Genomic DNA, 25,677 nt, shown 5'->3' on the forward strand with positions numbered 1-25,677 from the left:
TGGCGAGTTCTAGCAGTAGTGTCAATACATTTGGTTCAAGTTCTAACCCTAAATTAGAAGATTCTCAACCACTTTGGAAGCTTGTGACAAAAGGGATAAAAGCTAGTGGTGGTGGTGGTGGTGGGAATGTGCAATTTCATTGTGATCTATGTAAGACTGTTTTCACGGGTTCTTATACGCGTGTGAAAGCACATCTTTTGCATATTCGTGGTCAAGGAATTAGGGCATGTTCTGAGGTTGATAAAGACTTGTTAAAGCAATTAAAGAAAGAACAAGAGGAAGCTGAAAAGAAGAAAATTGCAGAGATGAGAAGCGATTCGATTAATCTGTCTTTTCCTATTGCTAGTGATGTACAAGAAGAGCTTTTAAAGAAAAGAAAGATGGAAAGCAATAAAACAATACAAGTGTCATTCAAAAACATGGCAAGAGCAGAAATTGATAAAAAGATTGGTCGATTCTTTTACTCAAGCTCAATTCCTTTTAATGTAGCTAGAAATCCATACTGAAAAGATATGATTACATCTTTGGCTAATTATAATTTGAGTGGTTATGTGCCTCCTAGTTCAGAAAAACTAAGAACAGTCATTCTTGCATAGGAAAAAAATAAAATTGAAGACTTGTTAGAGACCCAAAAATTTGCATGGAAACGACATGGAGTGTCGATTGTTTCTGATGGGTGGACTGATATACAAAGGCGACTACTGATAAACTCCATTGCTTACTCACTTAATGGGCAATCTTTTTGAAGACTGTTGATGCATCTGGAGTGTATAAAGATGTTGAATATTTAAAGAGATTATTTGTCGAAGTGATAAAAGAAGTGGGTGAAGAAAGTGTGGTGAAAATCATTACTGACAATGCTCCAGTTTGCAGTCGTGCAGGAATGAATTTGGCAAGTGAAGATACATATTCACATATTTTTTGGACTCCTTGTGCAGCACACAGTTTAAATTTGGCACTTAAGAGTATATGCAATTCATCAAAAGATGATGCACATGCACGTGAAATGTGTTTATGGATTGAGAAAATAAAGCATGATGTTCGAAATATTAGAAATTTTGTTGTAAACCATCATCATGCCATTTCTATATTTAATAGGCATTCTGATCTCAAGTTACTGAAAGTTGTTGAAACTCGTTTTGCTTCTCTCATTGTTATGACGAAAAGAATTAAGCAACTCAAGAATACATTGATGATGATGGTGGTTGGTCAAGATTGGGATTTTTATCGTACTGAAGATGATGTCAAGGCTCAAGCTATCAAAAAATGCATCTTGATGATTTTTGGTGGGATAAAATTATATATTTTGTTGAATTTACAGAGCCTATTTGGGAAATGTTGAGAGAAGTTGATAGAGATGTACACATGCTTCATAGAATTTATGAAATGTGGGACAATATGATTGAAAATTTTCACAGTATCATTTTTAAACATGAGAAGAAAGATATTGCACTTGATGATTCAGAATTTTACAATCATGTACATTCAGTTTTATTGAGAAGATGGGATAAAAGCAATACACCTTTGCATTTCATGGCACACTCTCTCAATCTAAAATACTATGCAAAAAAATGTTTGACAGCAGGTGTTGGTTGTGTGTCTCCAAATGAAGATCCTGAGATATCAAGAAAAAGAATGATATGTTTGGGAAGACTTTTTAATGATCCTCACATGTTTAAGGTTGTAAATAGTGACTTTGGCAAGTTTTCTACGGGGAGATTTGATTCTTTAGCAGCACTCGTGGCAAGGGACGATGAAGATCCCCTTAATTGGTGGGCAACATATGGATCAGAGACACCAAATCTGCAACGTCTTGCAATGAAGTTGTTGTCCCAACCTGCTACATCATCTTGTTGTGAAAGAAATTGAAGTATATATGCTCAAATTCACAACATTAAAAGAAACAAACTCACTAGTAAAAGAGCAGAGGATTTGGTTTATGTTCACTCTAATCTACGATTAATTTCTCGCCGCACCAAAGAAGAGTATAGGTACTTTTTTTTCTTTGTATTCAAAGTTTGTATTTAAATATTTGTATTCAAAGTTTTAAGTTAGATACTAATATAGTCATTTTTTGATGCAGTTGTGGACCATCCAAGAATTAGGATGTAAATCCAGAAGATTTTGACTTGGAGGGAGAACATAATTTGCATACTCTCAACATGGACTACCTCGATCATGTTCTTCCCTCTAATTGAGACGGTGAGGCAGATTTATGATAAGTTTTGTTGTTTATCACACTCACAAGCTTCTTTATGTGTTATATTTTGGTAAGTTTGTGTTGTTAAGAATTGTTTTTTTATTTTTGCTTTAAAATGTACAATCTTTATGTGTTAATTTATTGTTATATATATATATATATAATTATATATATTTAAAATATATTTTTTTTTAATATATATATAGCCGAGTCCCCGTGTCCAAATTTTTTGAAATTGCGCCGCACCTGTGTCGCACCCGCACCCCCACCCATGTGACATAGTTGTAGTCATCCTTGTGCAATGATGCAATCTTGTTCATCAATGTTATGACATCAAAGAGACCTGGGTTACTCATCAAGTTCTGATTTGCAAATGTGTTGGCTTCAACCAGTGTCACCAATATCGCCGATATTTTGGAAATATGGTTGATACTATCAGTGATTTAATGTCAGCTGATATTATCGACAATATATAGCGATATTTTCACAATATCGCTAGAAGTCAAAATATCACGATATTATCATGATAATATCACGAGATTTTTTAGAAAATTTTATTTTTTTATATTTTAAGTTTACATTTTCTATTTTTTATTTCTTTTATATTTTAAAACCAATTAAAACCTCTTCCTTTATATTTTTGGAAGAAAAATAACTCAAAACTTATTATTTTCTTATATGTTTTGTTATTATTTATATTTTTAAATTTTTTAAACTCCCAAGATTTTCCTGGGATTTTCTCAAGATTTATCGGCGTTTGAAAATCTCTCAGAGAAAAACTCTTGCTGAGAAATTACCTTGAACAATTAGGTGACTATGGCTTCAACATCCTTGATATGTCCGCTCATAGATATGACCCTAGTATCAAAGATCAAAAATTGTGAACTTGCAAGAAGTCAGACATTACCATTTAATCAAAGCATATCTTCGTCATATAGGATGTTGAACCTTGTATATTTAGATATTCAGAGACCAACTCCTATTCTTTAAAGGACAGTGTAGTTATTTTGTCATTTTTGTCGATGACCACATACTTTACACATAATAGAACTAAAATGTTTCATATTTTTTTGTCGCTTTCAAGTTCTAATTGAGACTCAACTTAAATTATTCAGACTCTAAGGAAGTATGTATTAGCCATCAATTTCAAGACTATTTGATGGGGAACAGTGTCCATCACAAGACATCGTGTTCTTACACCCTTGAATGAAATGGTGGTTCTAATTGTAAGAACAGGCATATACTTCAAAGCTCAAACTGCTGGAGATCTACACTAGTATAACTATGCTCCTATTGCTGAAGCAGTTAGAACTTCTATTTATTTGATAAGCTTGATGCCCTCTATTCTTTTAGTAGAATTTTCCCATGTCCAAAAATGCTTGGTAGTTACCCTAATCATTTTTTTGCTTTGTGCTTTGTGTTTTTTGATGTACTAGCTTTGCCATGTAGCTTAAGAATGAAAAGAGGTGCTTTTGGCAGAAATATTCAAATGTTTATTCAAGACCCCTTGAAGATCAAAACAGTTACAGGTGCTATAACATAACAACATGTTGAATTTTTTTAAGCATCTACCATTATATCATATATCTTCATCTAAAGAGAAGTATATGTCAATCTCCTCCATAGTACCCCTTCCTAGTGATTTTAATGACAACCTCCAAGTCTACCCTCATCGACATTCCAATGTGGAAGTTGTTCCATTATATGATGGATAACTCAAGAAGTGCAAGATGCAACTTCACCAAATCCCAATTCCTCCCAAGCTAATGCTCTTATATATCTTAGGTAGGTCATTTTTCTTGTCTTTTTGTTCCACCCAGTCATTCTGTTTCTAAGAATTATTTTCTCCACAAAATAAAGCTTGTCTTGCACTTGAGCATCCACATGTTGAACCTCAAATTAATTCTAAGGATGCAAGAAAGTTTTAGTAGAAAGTTATGGTAGAGGAGCTTGCAACTTTGAAAAAAAATGCATGCCTAGGATGGGTGCCACCTTTTGGAAACACGTGTAGGGTGTAAAATGCATACACATAAAATCAAAACCAAGCTTGATGACACTCTTAAGAGATAAAAAGCTATATTGGGTGCCAAGGGGACATTCAACAATTTGACATTAACTTTGTTGAAACTTGTGTATCTGTGGTACAATTGATAAGCATCAGATCTTTGATTATCATGGCTGACATTAAAGGTTGAAAACTATATGAACTAGATGTTAAAAATGCTTTCTTGAATGGGTATTTGGAGGAAGTGTAGCTGCAACTTCTGCTAGTATATATCTTCATGGTGTATAGACTTCAGCAAACTCTATTTGGTCTTGAGCAAGCCATTCAAGCATGGCTAGATAATTTTAGCTCAAATTTTTCATCACTTGGTTTCCAAGAAAGCCATTTCAATTTGACTATAATTGGAAATTCAAGGTTAATCTATGTTGTGATTATTATAGGTGAATGACGTTCAAACTAAAAGGTACAAAAAGCTGGCTGGATTAGATTTTTAAAAGTGAAAAATCTTGTTATTAGTCAAAAGTTTTGGGCTCGAAATAGCTGATGCCCCTTGTGGTTACCATAGATCTAAATAGCAAGTACAATGTTATTCTTTTCTGTCAAGCTAGACTTGCTGATGGTTAAACTTAGACCCTTCAACCATCAGCTCCTTAAAGAGCCTTTGATCTCTAGGCAGCTAATGAGGAGTTTGATCTACTCTACAGTTTCTAGGCCAAACATCATTTGCAATTCATTTAGTTAGTTAGTTCATGAATAAACCTAGATCAATACATCTTACCACTGCCTTGAGGATTATTCATTATGCCACGATACCACGGACCACCATTTTTTTCAAAACCACATTTACGCCAGAGCATAAAATGATCCACACTTTAAAGGTTCACTGATGACTCAACTTCATGATGAAGAAAGAAATAAAAAAGATTAGTCCAATCGACAGCAGACGCAAAGGACAGCAGTTTGTTGCCTATCAAAGCATCCGGGATTTACAAAGTTGTTTGTCTTTGTAGACTATCAAAGCATTTGGGATTTACCATCTAAAGGACTATTTCATTATACTATTACAATAACAGTGCTATTCACATGGTTAAAATTTTGCAATTTAGTGAGAACTGAGCACATCAAAATTATTGTCACCATGTTCAACAAGAGTCTACACTACACATTAGATCTTTCTATAATTTAGTTGACTTGTTTTCTATTTTACAGATAGTCAATGTCTTCACTAAAACTCGAGTTGAGGGGGAAGTATAAAAATGGCTATAGTCCTGTATTCTCATAAAAGTCTATTTTAATTACTGACCTCTTTTTGTGTTCCCAATTATTAGGTCAGATGCCTTTTCTTCTTTACTTCAAGGACAGGAATATTTTCTACTTCAAATTCTTATGTCCTACACAACCACTATTTTGTGTATTATTGAGAAGGAATGAACACCTACATTTCCCCCCTATGGTGCACTAGTTTGTAAGAAAACTCAAATCATTCTGTTGCTTTTTGCATTGAGGACAAATTCCTCATCTTTCCAATTCAACAACACCAGCTCCATGTTGCAATCAAAATGTGACCGACCTTTGTTTTTCAAAACAATTTTTGCTTCCATGACTCCTTTGCAAATTATGATTTTGCAAAACTTACGCTATGATCAGGGAAAAAAAAGAGCGAGAGAGCATGATCATTTTAGGTTTTTTCCAAGTAATTGAGTCTTGGAATATTAGATCCTATGACCTCATTCCCTCATGACTTCTTCACTCGTGGAGTCATGCTTGTTGCTCGTTGAGATATAATTGGGTTTTGGGAAAAACGAGAAGAAAATTTGAAAACTTTTAAATAAAGAACAATAGAAGTCAAGGAAAGAAGCTCAAAAATGACCAGAGCACAACCATAATAGACCTCTGAAAGACTTTTTCTTCCTCACTTACCTAATTGCTGCCTTAAATAGTTTCAAAAGACTTTCTTTCTTATACTTTTTAAATATTATGAAGGAGCATAGGCAAATACCTGTGGGATATAGCAATCCATATTGAATTGCACATACATCAAAGGTAGAATCATTTCTGGTTCTTATTGAACCAAACACTAGTTTGATAGAGCTTAAAGGGGTAAAAAAATAAGAGCAAGCACTTCCTTATGACACCCTAGAAATAAACTCGTGAACTCTAGGTGCATGACAGAGCCCATTCTTTTGTTTTTCTAAAACCATCCACAAATCTAGAGTCTGTCAATTATTTAAATATACTGTGTTTTATTGAAATTTAAGACCCTAATCTCTAAATACTTCCAATATCAAAGAATCCCCAAGATAGTTTTTCAAACAATCAGCATTTGATTTAGTTTTTGAACGAAATCAATTGGGTTTTGCCTTTAGACATGCTCCGATGTGAAAAGCTCCTAAACTCATCCTTCCAGAGTATTCTAGGAGTCCTTACTTGTGTGAGACACTTGTGGAAAAGACTTCACAATTTATAAGCACCAACCATCAGGAACTTGAACAAGTACTTTGGAAGAAAGGATCGAGACTACCAATGTTTGGTCATCCTTGACCAAATCAAAAATCGTTGAATTGGGGCGTAAGACTGCACCTTTGTACCCTTCTCATCCGCTTCACATCATAGGTGAAGTTAGGATAGAACCCTTTAAGTGGTCCATCAAAACCAAGCTATGAATGAAAGGAGAGAGTCAATCATTCCAAGTGATGAAATTAGTGGAATTTATCGTTTGATAACAAGGTGAGATAAGAAGGATGGAATGATGAATGCCATGAGAAGCAGGGATTATTAAGAAAAGTAGAGATTTCAATAATGAACAGAAATTAAAAGAGTCGGCTGCAACCCTCTTCATTTTTTTTCTAAAACAAATTTTTGTCTTTTTTTTAAAAGGAATAATCTGAAAGGTTTTAGAACTAGAGATTTCTGAGACATCAGGTCAAACAACAATGTTGATGTTAACAGATTGTACAGATGACAACACCTATCAACACCAGCAAAATAATGATTTTCTTTGCAAGAATAATCAGATCTGACCAATAGGATAAGAAAAAAAAGGAAACAAGTTTAGAAAGAGAGAACAGAAAAAAATTGTAGAGGAGAAGTAACAAATGAAAAATTAAGTAGAAAGAAGAAAATCTTGGAAAGTTTTGGGAAAATAAGAGTGTAATTTGAAGAGAGAGAGAGAGAGATGCAGGAAGGTAAAGAAAAGAAGAAAGGAGAGAAAACAAGAAAGGAAGGAGATGAGAGAATAGATAGGATTTGAGACAAAAGAGAAAAGGGTTTGATGGCATCTGGTCCTAAAGAACATTCGGTTCTCATACCACACGAGAACATGTTCAATCTGTTTTAGTTGTTGATGTTGTAGATGCAGCGAAATCACAAGAATATCGAAGTAAATAAGAGGAGATGAGAAGAGGAGAAGGTGGGAGAGAGAGAGAGAGATGAGGAAAATCCCAAAAAACTGAATTTTTTTGGGATGTCTAACTTCATTATAATACCTTCTCATAGCTGCTTGTAGGGTATTTCACAATAGTATCCTTGAAACAAATGGTAAATTACATCCAATCACAATAATACAAAAATGTACAGATCTATGGAAAAACTACATAATGAAAATATGATTATCTCTCACAAATAGCACATATTTACAAGACCACATAAAAGTCATAGCAAGTGTCCTTTCAAATGTACAGTTAGAGACCATCAGGGAAGCCTTATATGGAAGTATACTTAGCATACCATTCAAGACAATGTGCAATCACTTAAACAAACAGAAATTTCAATATTAAACCATGTCAATCATCAAGCAGTACAAGATTCAACTCAAATCCTTTACATAATGAAGACCGATAAAACAAAACAACAACAACAACTACGCCTTCATCCCAAAACAATTGGGGTCAGCGATATGAACCAAAAAAGAAATTCATTTTGGGTCTTCCACATGAATCCTTTTCCTCCAATCATTTCTATCCAACGCCATGTCCTCGGTGAGGTTCAAAGCATTCATATCCTTTCCTATCATCTCCATCCAAGTCTTCCTAGGCCTACCCCGACCTCTTTTAACTAATATATTTTCCCATTTCTCCAACCTTCTAACTGGAGCATCATTAGGCCTTCGCCGAATATGTCCAAACCACCGTAAACGATTCTCTCGCACCTTATTTTCAATGGGTGCAACACCTACCTTCTTACGTAATGAAGACCGATGCTTGAAGAAAATTTAAGGAATATTTAAAGGCATTGTTGTCCCTTACTTTGCTTTGTAAGTGTCACACCATCAGTTTTCACATGCAAAAGTTCCGGGCAAGATAGGTCATGCTCCTCTAGCACCTGAAATATCAAAACCATGAGAAAACTACCCATGAGATCAAGAAAGGCATTTAAAGAAGAATGATTCACTTAAAACTTAGAACAATAAAAGAATAAAATAATGAATGATTTGAAATGTTTTGTATGAAATATGATAAAAACATTTGCCATCGGTCTCTTACTTTATGTAGTTCACGAAAGTTGCTCCTTGATATAGAATTTTTTCTGTCTACTTCAACTTGTTTGTTAAATATTCTGTGCAGCTCCTCCTCCTACAAAGTATAAAAAACAATCAGCGATGACGGAGCCAGTCAAACTTGGTAAGTGAATCCAATCCGAAATCAATCCCAAGCTGCCTTCATCATTAACATCTCTCTTTCTCATTAAAGAATCTATTTTTCAACACAAACACTACTATCACATATATTTACTGAGAAAGGATTGCAAACATTAAGTAGTAATTGCTACAACAAACAAAGGATTAGATTATGAAATCATGGTTCTCACATACATTTACTGAGAAAGGATTACAAACATTAAGTAGTAATTGCTACAACAAACAAAGGATTAGATTATGAAATCATGGTTCATGGCAAATCAAGTAATAGTATTTAAGCCCATCAAGATCAAACAACCAAGATATAGGAGTATGTGAGTCTCATATCACAAATTGAGTAAGAAACCTTAAAAGACAATACAATAGCATGATATGCTCTACTAATAATAAAGTAATATGAATAGAATGATGTGTTATTGGGAGACACTAATAATGATGCTAGTATTGTTATGACATCTACATTTATAATGATATGAATAGTATAATGTTAATTTTTGCAACATTAAACAAGTACAACCATGTAGGCTAATGAGGGAGTTACTCCCACTTTCAATTACACTAATTTATATTGAATCAAGTTCAAGCAATAACTTGGAAAGAATTTTTTTGCCAAAGCAACATGGGCTACTAGAAGGCAAAAAACACAATGACTAGGCAGAAAAACTGTTTGGAATGCTTAACCAAGGGGTTGAAAGATGAAAACTTTAACTACAAATGAAAAGGTACCCCAACCTAGTGAGAACAAAATATGCACACAAAAAAATGGTCATATTTAACATGGACAATTCTACAAACAAGGAAACTAAAAATTAGCTCCATTGAGAACAAAATATCACCAACTTAAACCATACCTTTGGAGGAGGGAAGTCTACCAATAACGAAACTAAAAAATAGCTCCACTCAGAACAAAATTTCAGCAAATTTAAACCATACCTTTGGAGGAAGAATTGTCAAAATATTTGTAAAAATTCTGTTCACATCTCCATCTTTTGCTGCCTTTGTTTCTCTTAGTCCCTCTGTAAGACGCTTCAATGGCACAGGCTGTCAATGTGAATTAGATACAATCAGCTTAAGTAACAGCAAAAGGCTAATATGTCTGTAGATCAGGTAAAATTAGTGGCACTCTAGTTGCTTTAAGCACCACACAAATTGAAGAGAAAAGTTTTCTTCCCAAATGAAAAATGGTGTCTAAATAGGCAGCATGAGTGTGGAGCTAGAAGAAGGGTTATTTTGCATGACAGAACTATAGGATAATTATGTCACCAGAGAACAAGAGGGGAAGAAAAGAGTAGCGAAAACAAATAAATGGATTAGACACAAATGATCAAATTAAGATGATAGGAAAAACACTATACATTTTGACACAACCATGTGAAACTAGAGGCTATTTAGTTACACCATTTGGATAGAACATGAATGAATCTTGGATAGAAAATAGATAACTTGTAATTTCCTGCCCACCCACACTTTACCACCAAGCTCATCAACTCACACGTGATGTGGCAAAAACTAACTTGTAAAACATGGAACGTTCTACAACTGTTCTATCCAAAATGCATTTTAAGGATCCAGCAAACACCCCCTAAGAAGGAAAACCAGTCGAAAATCCGATAAAAGGAAATATAATATCAACAAGAAAAAATTCAACTAAACGGAAACAAGTTAAAACTTGTAGACAAATTGCTTATAATACTCATACCACGAAGTCATGGAAAACAGAGCCAACACAAATCTTCATGGGCAGATGCAGCAGATCATAAGGTTATGTCCACTCAACAGGACCTTAGAACAAAAGCAAAACCAAATACAAGAGAGAAGAGAGATAATGACTTGCTAAAGCATCAGGAATGATAATTCAGCTCTACTCTCTTGCAATATTGCCAGTATCATGTCATATTGTATGTTATGATAAGTTGTATCACATATCGGGCATGAATCGATATAATACATCTTCTGTATCAGTAGATAAAAGATTATCAACCTGTATCAGATCAGATCATACGATACAGGATGTGCATCATACTATATCATATGATACACCCCGTAATGTACAAGTCCATGCCTTTTTTTTACTTTTCAAGGCCGGAAAAGTGGCGATCAACCACTTATGAGAGCCCTCTTTAAGGCCCCAAGGGTCATTTTGACCCCATTTTTTGGCCTTTTTCCTCTCTAAGTCTAAATCTTGTTTCCAATTAAACTCATTGCCTTTTGAGATCAAATCAAGACCAAAAATTGGGATTTTTGTCATATCCAAGCCCCATGGGTGCTCTTGAGCCCAAATCTACCTGTTTGCATTCTAAACCACCATTTTTTGCCTTTAAACCTCAAAATCGAGCCTTAGGAGTTTGAGTTTTGTGAGATTGAAGTTGGAGGACTTTAAAAGTACAAAGTTGAGGGCAAGCTCCTTCGGATGTTTTTGTCAGATATCTCTTCATTTTTGTCCCTTTGTATGCCTATATAACTCAAAATCGAGCCCTATGTGTGTTATTGAGCCTATTTTTATCCATTTCCACCCTAAATCACCTATATTTGTGCTCTTGAACCTCAAAATTGTGTCCTAAGAAGGCGATGGAGGGTAAAGAATGTCATCCAAGTGATCCATTGTAGAAATACTACAAACCGATCAACTTGGGAATGGGTTTGAGAGGAATAATGATGTAAGACTTTTGTGGTTTTATTTATAAACGATGAATTGTATAGATTTAAATGTCACATTGCGTGGCTTAGCAATTCCACTGTATGATTATGTATCCATCGTGTTCCATATAGTATTCATGTTGAACTTCTTGCTCTTCAGATGATCGATGTGAGAAGCATACACATAGGGCACAACAGAGTGGAGGGCCAAAACTCATGACTTCTTATTGAGTAGCATATGAATACAACAAGTCTACCCTCTTCATTAGGGAGACAAAACAAAAAAAAACTGAAATACCCTTAACTAAACAAAAAGAATGTTGAAAACATACTACATATTTACATTATGATACAAAGCAAATAATAAAATACCAAATGTATTCCTAGACACAACCAATCTATAATATCACTCCCCCAAAACTCATGATGAAGCAATTGGAATCATCATGAGTTTGGAGATGCAACTGCAAAATTGAACTGTAGGTTGTCTTGGTAAACACATTGGTAATCTGATTAACAGAATGAATATAAGGCATTGAAATGATGCCCTCAAGATACTCGTAGAGTACTAAATGGCAGTCTATCTCGATATGATTGGTTCTTTCATGAAACTCAGGATTTTTAGCTATATGGAGGGCACTTTGATTTTTAGCATGCATCCTTTCTAGTGCACAAGTTGAGATGTGGTGTCATATTCAAACCAAAATTAGGGCATAGATGAGTAGTTCAGAGAAGGGGAGTTGCTTCATTCAATGCTGCTATGTATCAGTTTGTATGCCTTCTTGCTGATGTCAGCACAGCTGAAGAGGATATATTTAGATGATGTAAGAGACTGCTAGAGGGTGATTTTAGGAGTTGTATGAATCAAGAATCACGTTGATAAGATACAATTTGGATTTAATGTGAATTTTCTTTGATTTTTTTGTATAGCGTTAAATAGTGCCTTGTTTTGAGTATTTTTGAGATTCGGATCATATCAGTGTGGGTTTTTGGTGGAGTTTTGTTGTATTTTTGTAAAATAGCCATAGGTGGAAATTCAAAGCTTTTGGTCTTACAGTGTGGGCTAGGGAGGTCAACTCCCTGAAGTGTTGTAGCCTCTATTCTTCTTTTAATGAAGCTTATTGTGTTCTTTCCTCATTTTCTCCTCTCTCTCATGGTGCTTGCCCTAATGTTATGAGTTTGTATAGAGATGATCCCACTTAACAAGATCAAAAGCCTTAGCCAAATCCACCTTTAAGAGGAAAGCCAACTTATGGAAGTTTCTAACAGCATGAATATCCTCGTTAATAGCAATCTGAATTCCATGATTCTCCTTGCAACAAAAGAACATTTAATCAGCAAGATAAACTTTCTCCATAACTGTCTTGAGCATTACAGGCAAACTCTTGACCATCAGCTTGTATAAAGTGCACAATAACGAGATGGAGGGGAAACGGTAAATGTCCTCTGCGTCCAAGTCATTGTTCTTAAAGATTACGGATGTTTTATTGAGAATCTTGAGCAGGTTCCCCTCTTCATGACATTCTTTCACGAAAGCTAGGATATCCTTTTGGTAATCATTCCAAAGCCATTTAAAAGAAAAAAGGTGAAAATCCATCCAAATTTAGGTTTTTCCCTTGGCCAACAACCACAATGTTGCCTATTTTTCTTCCTCACAAAGTCTAGTTCCAGTTATGTGCCATCTCATAGTTGATTTTAGTAAGTGGTCAGTCAATCTGCCTCCTAATCTTTGAGACACAATCTGCCTCCTAGTCATATTATAGTTTGTGGTGAACTTAGCTTTGAAAAACTGTATTATCTCCCTTAACATATCACTCTCATCTACCAAACTGTCTCCAATTCTCACACAGCTACTTTATTCATCCTTCCATTAGACGTTGAGTCAAAAAAAAATTAATGTTCTAGTCTCCACTTTCTTGACCAAAAGACACAGGACTTCTACTTCTATTTGAGTTCTTCCATTCACAAATAAACTCAATCTGTTCTTTGATCCTTAGCAGGTTGCCTTCATACTACAGCTCCACACCCTAATTCTAAGACTTTTGTCAATCCAAGAGCTCCTTTCCCCAAGATTCAACCCCTCTACATTGACTCCTGCCTCTACCTCATAATTTCAATATGACACTCCTCCATGTTGCAACTTTTCTAAAGATTCAGAATGCCACCCCTTTGCCTTCCACCTGGGAATTCCACTTTAGAGACTAAGCTCCAAATTTCTAAAGCCTTTGCCTACCATATTTTAAATTTAAATTTTATGGGCATCTTCCAGCCATTACCCTAATCCGAAATGGTTCCCTGCGGTCAGGAAAGATCCTAAAGCTCGCATATCCTACCAGCCAAGTCATAACATCACTCCACAATCTCCTGGGAGTGGGATACAATTAATTGACTACTTTAGGCAATGTATGCCGTTATTGTTGTTAACTCAAATCTGAATACCTATGAGGCTCCACCCATCAAGGAACTCTTGCAACAGTCGCATACTCCTGGTAAAAGACAAAAGCTTTTGTTTTTCTTCCAAAAAGAGGGTTAAGTTGAAACCTTTAGCAATACACTAAGGATGCTTCTATAGCCGTCTAACATAAACCCACTCTGCTCAGAATGATATTTTGCATGAACTAGTTATGGGACCATATATGGTAGTAAGTACAAAAGTGTTATCTAGGAGGCTTTTACAAAAGGTGATAGATATAGAGGATCTATTACAAAGTGGCATCTTCCTTTCCATTTATGGTCAGAAGAGGAATCTCCTGCAAAGAGATATCTTCTTTCCCATTTATGGTTCCACAAAACCAGAATACTGCTTGCAGTTTACAGAGCCTGCCTGAAAGTAAATTTGCTTCAATGCCAGATAAGATTCAAGTAACTCTTGGTTGCCTCCTGCCATGAAAACTTGAATCTGCTTGTTGTCTTCAAAGCCTTCGCTCATCTGACCGCAGCCCCATTTAGATGTCCATTTTCTTTTTCCTTGCGGATCATTGTATTTACCAAGGTCCCATATTTACTGAGGACTGAAGCATATCTGTCTTTAATAATTGTCGCTGCAGTCATGGAATCTAGTTTAAATTCAAATGTTCCAGCTATATTGAAGCTTTGTTCTTTCATCTAGCTGCTAAGCAATGCTGGCATTCCTTTCTGTAAAACTTGCTAATGTTCCAACATCCGATCTCCATTATGCCTCCATCTGTTCTCCCCTACAAAGGCACTAGGCCCTTTATAGGATAACCCTCAATGGAATGAAGAGCATCCGAATGAACTCAGTGATACATGCTAATAATATTAAAAAAAAAAACTTTTGGATACTGAGAAGAATGCATGTTGAACTGCAACCTAAACATGTGGATTCAAATATAAAGATAGCCTCATGAAAATTATTAATTCCCAAAACATCTCATTCTCTAGGTCGCTGTAGAGACACTCAAAAATGGCCTATTTATCTGCAGGAGCTCTGTGCTTACTATTTTATGTTGAGATTCTGGATTTATTGCAACAGCAGGCTGCTGAAGCTTAATTTATCATGTATGAAGCAAAATCAATATTTTAGGGCTGTCAGTTATCTGGAATACTCGAATACCATAAGGAAGCACAGATGTGATATGAAATTAAAATCTGATCCTAGATGTCCTAGTGACATCATACATTCAGCACTTCTAAATCAACTGCCCGTGATTTCATCTTCATCTAATAAGGATTCCACCAAAACTATACCCACCCCATCTAGGTTCATATCATTAGCAAATGTATAAAAGTAACCGCTTGATATTTCAAGGTTAAAACATGGAGAATGTTTACAACGGCCATGACAAAACATGGTTTATGATGAGGTTAATGGATTAGCTATGAAGTAGAAATGAGAATGGAGGATATAATCCAGATGAATTAATGGATTTAAAATGAAAGAAAAAGGTTTCTTTGTTTTCTTTGTCAAAGGGGGTCTGGGGACAAAAGATTAGTGTAACTTCTTTTCCGAAACAAGTAATTAGATAGTTAACAAACATGGACATACAAAGAAGAATATTATGGAAAAAAACTATAGAAAAATATAAATTCACGAAAACAAATCCACAGTTCTAGAAGAAAGAAAGGATAAAAGATCAAGAGCTATGTCACCTGGGTACGGGTACGGGTGCAGGTACGGAGGGTACAACATGGCAATTTAAAAAAATGAGGGCACGGGGACACAGTTATATATATATATATATATATATATATATAGAGAGAGAGAGAGAGAGAAAAAAAAGAGTTTGGGTTTGGATCATATGTGGATCCATATTAAGGTCTGTGAACACCCCAAATTTTTCAAAATCTTTTAAATATTCCCTTTTTGCCCCTAATATCATTTTCTGAGCAAATGGGTCATTTCAAATCTAAATTCCAGTCCATTTCTCTAGTTTTATTGAAATTAAATTCATTTCATATGTTTAAATTGATTTTGGATCTGGATCCATTGTCCACATCCAAATCTGAGCCTCGTTGTCCAAATTTTAAATTAAAATTACAGAAAATACCAAAAATAGTTTTTAAATAAGCTTGGACAGTTCCTCCGACATCTGTTTTGATCCGTTGCATTGTATTCCTCGATTCGAGTGTCAAAACTCGAACATTTTCTCAAAACCTGGGTCCAAACCCACTCTTCTGAAGAAATTTCCCCGAAATGGTCGGAAATTCTCAGAAAAATACTTTTGTAAATATTTCTCACAAAAATACAAAAAAATTAATGTTTAGTCTTAGTTTTCTCGTAAAATCTTAGATTTCTACTCCAAAAATACAAAAAAATTAAAAATAAAACACAAAAAAAACCAAAAAATTCGGAAAGACTACAAAGAAAAATGAAGGATTTTAAGCTTTTTTGAAACCTTTTTGCCAAAAACCTCATTTCTTAACCATTTTTTTAAAAATTTCCTAAAAAGGAAACCTCTTTTTGGAAAAAGGGAAAATCCACAACGGATCATCTCCCGCGCACTCCTCCCTCTATTTTCCACCATCGATCTCCAACCATCTCCTGGATTTTCCTCCCTCCATCTCCAACAAATCCCCTCTCGAAGGCTCTTCTTCATCTTTAAGAGGAGTTCACGCAAGGGAAGAAAAGGGTGGTCTTCTATCCCTCCACCTTCTTTTCCTTCACGGACTCGTCTCCTGCCATTGTCATCCGTCTTCATCCCTCCTGGCTCAGCCAACATCAGTCCGTCTTCTACAACACCATCAAATTTCTACTTATTCCTCGGTAGTTGCCTTCAACTCCTCCCTCACAGCGCTTCTTCCCTAGAACCCCTGCAAACTACAAGTGCTATTTCTTCCTTCTGTAATTTCTCTTTCTTTCTTCTGTTTTTTTTTTATTATTTATTTTATTTTTTTTTACTTTTTATCTGTTTTCAGTCTCCTTCACGCATTAGTGGTGGTGTTGAATTGCTCCTGCAATATCCACCCACCTCCATGCAACATCGATGGAATCATTCGATTCCAACATATTTTTCGATATCTTTCTTTTACATTTTTTGTTTCATTTACGATTTAGTCTGTAGCCAATTTTACTTTCCAATTTTCTGCCCATTCTGATTTTAATTCACGTCTTAATTTCCTATTTACATTCATTTTCTTTTCTTTGAGTTGTTTCTTTCCTGTTGTAGTTTATTTTCAATCTCTGCTTGATGCTCTATTTTAAATTCATTTAGGCTTTTGTTCCATTCTTATTTTGATCTATGCTTTTGCTTTCTGTTTCAAATCATATTTTGCTTCTTAGTTATTTTTCTTACTTCTGTTTTGACTTTTGTTTGCCTTCTGATTTTTGTTCCTATTAGTCTTGATTCCTACTGGTAATCTCTCGTTGATTTCCTAATTTTTTCAATTCATAGCATTTCAAGTTTCTATTTCAGTTTGTTAGATCGTTGTTTATCCTGCAACTACAATACCATCAGTTCTCATTTCGATCCTCTGTATGCATTTTTTCTTTCCTTTTCTCCTTCTTTGTATTGCACATCGGTACCACAGTTTGATTCACGACATCAACCCTTTGTCCTTCATATTGGGCTACATTCCTCTCTGTTCATACCTCACACCCAAGTGTAATTGGGCGTCCCAATGGATCCAAGGCCATCAAGTTTGTATAAAAGACATCTTAGCATCCAATTTGGGTATACAATATCTTCCAAAACCTCTTGCCTGAAAATAACATTTAGTGAATCCATTTCCGAATAGTGGTTCTGGTGAACTAAGTTCAGTGCAGGGTTTACCTTGGTGATGATCTATGAGGGAGTCTTGGAAGATATTGGTGCAGGAGTGACATTCCAATACTTATGTTCTGCAGAGGTATTGTCAATTCCTGGAAAGAAACTGTCTGCTAGTAAACTCTAATTCACAGGAATCCGTCCCTCATAGTGTCACACATGACACCTTAGGACATTTGGTTTCTACACCTCCATCTACAGGTACGTTTTTTTTTTTCTTTTCTCTTTCCAGTCTAAACTGTGTATTTCGTTTTCATATTTATGTAAAAACTTGCTATTAGGACTTGTCATGGCATTTATCCCCGGTATATACCCAGTTTATTGTCTTCATCCCTAGCTCAAACTCCATCGCATTCACTTCATCCATGTTCTGCACTTTCATTTACTCACAACCATGATGCCTATATCATTTACCCACCACAACCTACACTAAGCTTCCACCATGGCACAACCACTCTCCAGTATATCCATTATACACAGGAAGCTTTGCTTTTTCCCCTCTTCAATTGAAGTCTTACAATCTGGTGGTGCTGGATCATTAAAGGCTACATTGAAGAAGAGGAAAAGCTCTGTAATGAGCAAACCACTGTCTCCCATCTAAGAGGTTTCAACTCGAAGCTCAGAGAGTTTTCAAAGAACGTGTTTAAGACATTGCAGATGAGAAGGGCATCAAATTACAGTTCTGCAGCCTTAAGAGATGCGTAAATGCTCCTGACAACCCTTGCATGAACATATGTGCTGAGCTTGGCTGACCACAAGGTGCTCCGTCTATCTATCCTCATGACCTCCCCAACAAGGCAAAGGTCGGATTTTTGTAAGTATATGGATTTGGCTGGGCCACCTCACGAGACATGGAGTTAAGTTTGATAAAAATAAAATAAAATAAAACTGGACAGGCTATGTCAAACTGCAACTAATTGAAGCAATCATGGTAAGCTTTGATATTTCCAGCCTGTGAGTGACAAAACAGGGTGAGGCACTTGATCTCATGAATCCTCAAGCAGACCACAGTTGGCAGCCCACTGTGTCTTATTCCCACTCCTCACTGCTTGTCATCACTATCAGCATATTAAGACCACTTTGTGACCAATCATCTCCCAGCCCTTAATAGCACAACACCTTATGCTCCATCCTTACATTACATATTATTACAACCTCTTCCATATATCCTCCCATTGCATGTATTCTCCTTCATTGCACACTCACGTCTTATCACTGCACTACAACACCACCACTTCAGCCCTCTCTCAATTATGAGTTTTACAGTAAGCTTACAGCTGCTGTAATTTACCTTTTCAACCACCCAAGTGCTGCCCACTATGGTCACCCTTCGCGGCTAGCTTCCCCTTCAATCCACTTCATAACATCAGTCCCAGCCATTCCCCTAAAATCCACTGTTTTCAGCCACCTTGTAAATGTCTACATCATGGTCATGACAGGAATCGGTTCATTTTCTGTCTCAATCTTCCATCTCATTTTTTGGGTTCATCATATTGTTAAATTATTTAGATAGTGTCATCTGTTGACTCCTATGTCACATGGGTGCGGGTGCGGGCGCGGGTGCGGGTGCGGGTGCGGGTGCGGGGATTCGGCACTTCCAAAAAACCCGGGTGCGGGGGTGCGGCAGGGGCAAAAATGTAATAAGTAATATATATATATATATATATATATATATATATATATATATATATATATATAAAGGGGGTTGGGGAATAGGCGGGGTTTTTTTTTAAAAAGGGGGTTGGGGAATAGGCGGGGTTTTTTTTTAAACTTTGCAGCTGTCAGGCAGCTGCTGTCAGGCAGCTGCTGTCAGCAGCTGACAGGCAGCTGCTGACAGCAGCTGACAGACAGCTGCTGCAGCTGTGCTGACAGACAGCTGCTGCAGCTGTGCTGACAGCACAGCTGACAGCACAGCTGACAGCTGCTGTCAGCAGCTGTGCTGACAGCTGCTGTCAGCAGCTGTGCGTGAAAACTGAAAAACTTACTTTATGCTAGGCAGCTGACAGACTAGCATAAAGTTTTTTAAAAAAAAATTCGAAGCCCATTTGGGCAATTTTTTTTTTTTTAAAAATGGACATTAATGATCCTGGGTGCGGTCAACGCACCCAGGATCGAGTTGACCGCACCCGGTGCGGCACCCGCACCCGCACCCGCGTCGAGTCGCGTCGACGCGGGTGCGGCACCCTCCTAGCCGAATCCCTGTGACATAGGTTGACTCAATACCATTTAAATCTTTATGTTTATTCCTTGGATACACGATTGACATCATCACTCCATGTATCCTTTTCATCAACGTCCCTACTTACCTGTTGCCACAACCTTCTTATCTTTCATAAACCTTCCTTACTGATGTGCAGTTCATGCTAAAACCCTATCTTCACTTGTTGCTGTTATAACCCCATCCTTCATTACACTACAGCCATCTCCATGATGATCCCAGCTACACTTCCACCTTATCCATCCAACATTGACATAGTTACTTGTTAGAACTATATATACCATTTTTTTTACCACCTGTACATTTGCTCCCTTAAGTCCCAGCAGTAAGATTCATGTGTGCTCTGCATGTGTCCTTTTCTTCTTACAGTTTAAAACCTTACACTTTTAGTTATTATTCATACCCTTTCTGGTTGCATACTGCCAGATACTCACCATGGTTCATCATAACCTTAACATCAGTCATCTAGTAAATGTGCCCAAACAATCGATATGTCTTCCATTAGTTATTTTTGTGGACTCACCGTAGTACCCCTGCTGTCATCTATGACATTTCCTACTATCATCTGATGCTCATACGATTCTCTCTTTCTTTATATTACTGTCATGCTGCACAGCAATAAGATACATACCATTCCAGCACCTTCATCTTTCACAGTACATCACCAACACCAGTCACCATGACACTATACATTGTGCTTCATTTTTTATCACCTTACATCCATGCATTTACCTTGGTCGCTTCTCTGCATATTGCACCCCTCACTTCATCACCTAAACACCTTACAGTGCACTGCATCTTCATAGTGCTTATAACGGTGATAAGCATTGCTGTGGTAACAGAGCCCGACTTCTGCTATGACTTCCTATATCAAACTGCATAGCCTCTCAGTTCACCTCTACATTTTTACCTGAATTACCACTTCATCCACATCTAGCTATGAGGTTAGTGGAGTTTTGCTATAAAACTGGGATTCATCGGTTTGTATGTTAGTTTCTGGATAAAACAGGAAGCAGTTGGTATGCTAATTCAAAATCAGTATTTGATTTGCTGCAAAAGGTGTAATCTTGGTCCAATATTTCACATGATATCATTGTCTATGCCTTCTCAAATTAGGTTTCTTTAGTTTTAGCGTGTATATACGTTCATGTATAGATCTTCTCATATCTATTTTCTCATTAAATTAGGATATTAGGCATGCATTTTAGCATCCATTTTCCTTCTTAGTTTAAAGTATCCCTTAGGTACTCAGATATATGATCTCTCATCAGCATGATATATTATATTTCTTTAACATAAGGCATATGCATGAATATTTTATCATTTGGTGTTTGTAATATCTTTTTATAGTTGTTTGTTGTATTTGGCTAACTCTGCCCTTTTTGCAGGAAATATGTGGAACATATCATCATTAGGAGTTATAAATTCAATTTTGGTGTGTTGTAATAGTTAGAGCTTAATGAAAATTTACATTTCCTGTCTTAGATAGAATGGATGAGCATTGTAAATGCCATAAATTGTTTGTTTTCATGCTTTCCTCCTTTATTTTTCAAAAATCTCACATTGGTGAAACACGAATGGCACGTGCACCATTTCGTAAGAGGTAAATAAATCCTAAGTTGATGATCCATATCAATGGCCATAGTCAGGGTGTGGACAAAACTTAGTATTTTTATCTTTTACGAAATAACACTGGATCCACACTGGATCAGTTTTTCAAAATCCATCATATTTTTAAATAATTTTCTTTTATCAGAATTTAACTTAAAATTAACTCAAAATATATACTAATGGCCATAGTCAGGGTATATTGAGAGTTCATTTCATTTTAAATTCTATAAAAGCACCAAATGTGTTTCATTCTTCACCTGAATTTAAATATAGATTATTATATATTACATTCAATGACCATAGTCAAGGATGTATTATATCTTCAATCTTATTTTAATTCATCCAAAGAATGAAATAGCTTTTCAAAATCCAATTTCAAATTCTTTAAATTCATTCATCATTTAGGATAGAACTGCATCATGTTTTTAAAAAAAATCCTTTTTCAAAACTCCAAGTGATGTGAATATCTTCCTCAATCTACATTAATTCTTATAAAATCTGATTCATCCTTTCATTTTCAAATTCACTTTCATTTTCAATCCCAAAGTTCAATTTAACTTTGAGATTTCGAAGTCATTTTTACATTCAAATTCAAATCAGATTTCAAAGTTCAATTTAACTTTAAAATTCCAAATTTATCTTATATTCAAAACTCTAACTCAAAGTTCAATTTTAACTTTGAGACTCTTGATTCATCTTCTAAATTCCAAACTCAAACTTCAAAAATTCAAGGTCTAATTTGACTTTGAAATTCGTTTGTATATTCAAATTCTAAAAATCATTTTTCAAGTTCAATTTAACACTTGGAAATTCTTGATTCATCTTCTGAATTTAAACTCCAAATCCATTTTAGGATCCAGGACCCAATTCCACTTTTGGATCTCAGACTTCAGATCCAATTTTCTTATAGGATCCAGAACCAATCTCATATTGGATCTCAAACTTCAGATCCAATTCCTCTTTCGGATCCAAACTCCAATTTCACTTTGGATCTTAGACTTCAGATCCAAATTCCATTCTAGGATCCAGGACCCAATTCCATTGTTTGGATCTCAGACTTCAGATCCAATTTTCTTATAGGATCCAGAACCAATTTCACCTTGGATCTCAGACTTCAAATCCAAATCCATCTTAGGATTCAAAGTCCAACTCTACATTTGGATCTCAGACTTCAGATCCACTCCATTTTAGGATCCAGAACCCAAGTCCATCTTGGATTCTAAAATCTCGGATCCCATTCTGTTTAGGATCCGGAATCCGATTCCAATTCCAATTCCAGATTTCAATTCCATTTTTGGATCTAATCTGAATCTCTTAAATCCATTTTCATCCTTAAATACCACTTGATTTTCTCAAATCCATTCTAAGATTCGAATTAAATATCACTTCAAATTTTCACCTTCTTTTCATAACTCCATGATTAAATTCAAAGTCCATTTCTGACTTTGAAACTTCATTTCCTTTTATTTCAAAGCTTCAAATCATTCTCTTCTCAAAATCAAGATTTATTCTTCTAAACTCTGATTTACTTCAAAGACTTAGAACTTCTCTGATCTATCTCAAGTTCTAATTCAGATTTCAAAACATTTTCTTCAGTCCCTTATCAAGTTCATCTCAAAATAACTTGGAGATTTTCAAAATATCTTTCAAAAAGAGCATACATTATTGCATTGCACAAGCATGATTCTTTGTGCATTTAGATCTTTTAGGATAAATTCTTAGATTACATTTAGGCAAAGCAAAAGGCATAGATTCGATCCTTGGTTCGATTACCCCTGGTAAAGGCGCCAGGAACGGTCGAACCTCGTACAGACGAGCGAATCCCGTCTCTCCATTTTTCCCGCAATATTTTCAAAACGGAGGCGAGTTAGATTTCTAAATATTTTCAAATCAAAGTCAAGTGAGACCACGCAAAAGTGTTCCTCTTCTCTCTTTCTTTCCTTCTTTTCTCTTCTCTCTTTCTTTTCTTTCTTTTATTCTTCTCCCTTCAAAAAGGAGGAAAATAAGAGGTTAGAAAAGGAAAAGAGAAGGAAGAGAGAGAAACCAAAGGAGAGAGGAAAAATTTTGCGATGATCACAAGGTCCATATTAAAAAAAAATTTAAAAAGGTCTGTATGTGTAATTTTCGAAAAAAAAGGTAGGGGGAATGAAAATTTTAAAAAAAGGTCTGTTTAATTTTCGAAAAGAATGAGGGGGAATAGAGAAATTTTATATAAAGGGAAAGGGGTATCTCGTAACCTCTCTCTCTCTCTCTCTCTCTCTCTCTCTCTCTCTCTCTCTCTCTCTCTCCCCTGCTGCCGAGGGTGGGAAGGGGGAGGTTTGACGGGGAAGAAACAAAATATAAAGTGAAAGTGTGGGTTTTGGGTTGGGAGTCTTGGGACTTAGTTGGACCCGACCCAACCTACAGGCCCATGTACCCGTGCCGCACCTGGTACCCGTACACATGTCGGGTCTTGTCAACACGGGTATGTGGCCTGTTTTGTTGTGTCCCGATAACATAGACATTCAAGAGTGAAGTTTAGGTCCTGAAGAAGGAAAAGAATACTAAGATCAAAATCAGACAAAACAAGAGAGAGAGACTCAAGAATGAAACCATCGGGAAAAAAGGAAAAGGAAAAGGGAGACTTGAGAATAAAACCAATGATATACCATGCCCTTTCCTTCTATCAAACTTTAAATTAGAAAAGAAGGGGACAGTATATTGACTTCCCTATGGGAGAGAGATTCAAGAATGAGTAACCAAGAATACAGTAAGATATACAGATTTTTATCCTTTTATATTTACACACGATCATGTGCTTTCCTTCTATAGACTAAATGGTGAAGGGAGCAATTTCGTTAACTTCCCTATGCATGGTTTTATTTGGCTATGCAATATCCAATAAAAACAAATGAGTCATTTGGCTATTACTACCATAGAAGCCCAATCTCCCAATTCTCATAGATCTTTTGGTTCTTTTATCATTCACCAACTTGCCATCTCCTTCAGCTTGGTAGTGACAAACTTACCAGTTCGGAGGCTGTTTCCCAGGGCAAGTTCTGGTCGATATCTGATTCACGCTCAAGTTGGGCCACAATGTTTGGGCAGCAAACCAAGTTAATTAAGCTAGTTCTGCAAGGTCAAGTTGACTTGCTTCATGTTATAAACTCATTGGATCCTTTTCTTTTCTATAGAACTTTAGGATAGGAAACCACTTTATCGTTTAGCTTCTGCTCTGTGCGAGCACCAGCATCGATACGAAGAAGAGCCTATTTGGGATGAGGGAGCTTGTAGCCTGGGGTCACATCATTGTCTAGGGAGGAGTCAAGATAGATCCTGAGAAGACAAAGTCTGCCGGGAATGGCCAACCCCCAAGTAGCTGACAGAGGTAAGGAGTTTCCATGGCATTACCGACTGTACACTAAAGACGAACAATAGTACTACTCATATTCTGCATTTTGGTTGATTCTGTTCTATCTTATCAAAAGGAAAGACTTTAATTGGAGTGGCTTGCTTTATTATTATAATAGAAAATTACACCATTACCGCAAGTTGGCAAGAGAATGCAACAGAGAAATCAGCTCACCACATTGGCCTTGAAAGCCCAACATGGCTTCAAGCTATTATCTAACAAAAGGAAATTAAGGGAGTAACATGAATATGCCTGTGTGCATTACACATAGCACATGACAAGATTACATAAATGTACATGATCAAAATGGACATGACAAATGTCCCATAGACATAACATCACTACAAGGCAATTCCTAAGAGCTATAACCATGATAAAGTAATAAGTAACATGCCCAAGAAATTCATATTTAGCCTTCATCTTGATGTTAAAAGTAGATTTTTACTTGAGTGTGAACAAGATGCAGCAGTATTGAAGATTTGATGCATGATGCATCCTTTATGTGCCAAAGCCAAATTGAGAATCGATCCAGTGTATTTGTATCAACATTTTGTGGATACTTGAGCTTAGCATGAAAATGAACACATGAAGCTGACTTTGCAAAGATGAAAGGACTTCCTTGCTTGAAAGTAGAATAGTAAGGGATCGGCAATCATCAGAAACCAAAATCGCCCAAAAGCTCCCTCTTGTGTGGAAAATGGTTCCCGATTGGGGGAGGTGCAATGCATGTTTCAGTTGAAACCCGATGTTGCGGG

General features: G+C 36.1%; 1 protein-coding gene across 2 annotated transcripts in view; it reads right to left on the reverse strand.

Annotated features, from left to right (window-relative positions):
* The window catches only part of LOC149816687 (uncharacterized), a 138,579-nt gene that overhangs the window by 82,386 nt on the left and 30,516 nt on the right, over window positions 1-25,677 (reverse strand). For both annotated transcript variants that reach the window (XM_089988140.1, XM_089988139.1), the window contains 3 exons: window positions 9,775-9,882; window positions 8,687-8,776; window positions 8,450-8,525 (listed from right to left, as the gene is read on the reverse strand). In XM_089988140.1, the coding sequence (XP_089844266.1) occupies window positions 8,450-8,525; window positions 8,687-8,776; window positions 9,775-9,882 (274 nt within the window). The remainder of the gene's footprint in view (window positions 1-8,449; window positions 8,526-8,686; window positions 8,777-9,774; window positions 9,883-25,677) is intronic.

Source organism: Nuphar pumila, chromosome 14 (genome assembly GCF_984573655.1).
Source record: "Nuphar pumila chromosome 14, dmNupPumi1.hap1.1, whole genome shotgun sequence".
NCBI classification, from domain to species: domain Eukaryota; kingdom Viridiplantae; phylum Streptophyta; class Magnoliopsida; order Nymphaeales; family Nymphaeaceae; genus Nuphar; species Nuphar pumila.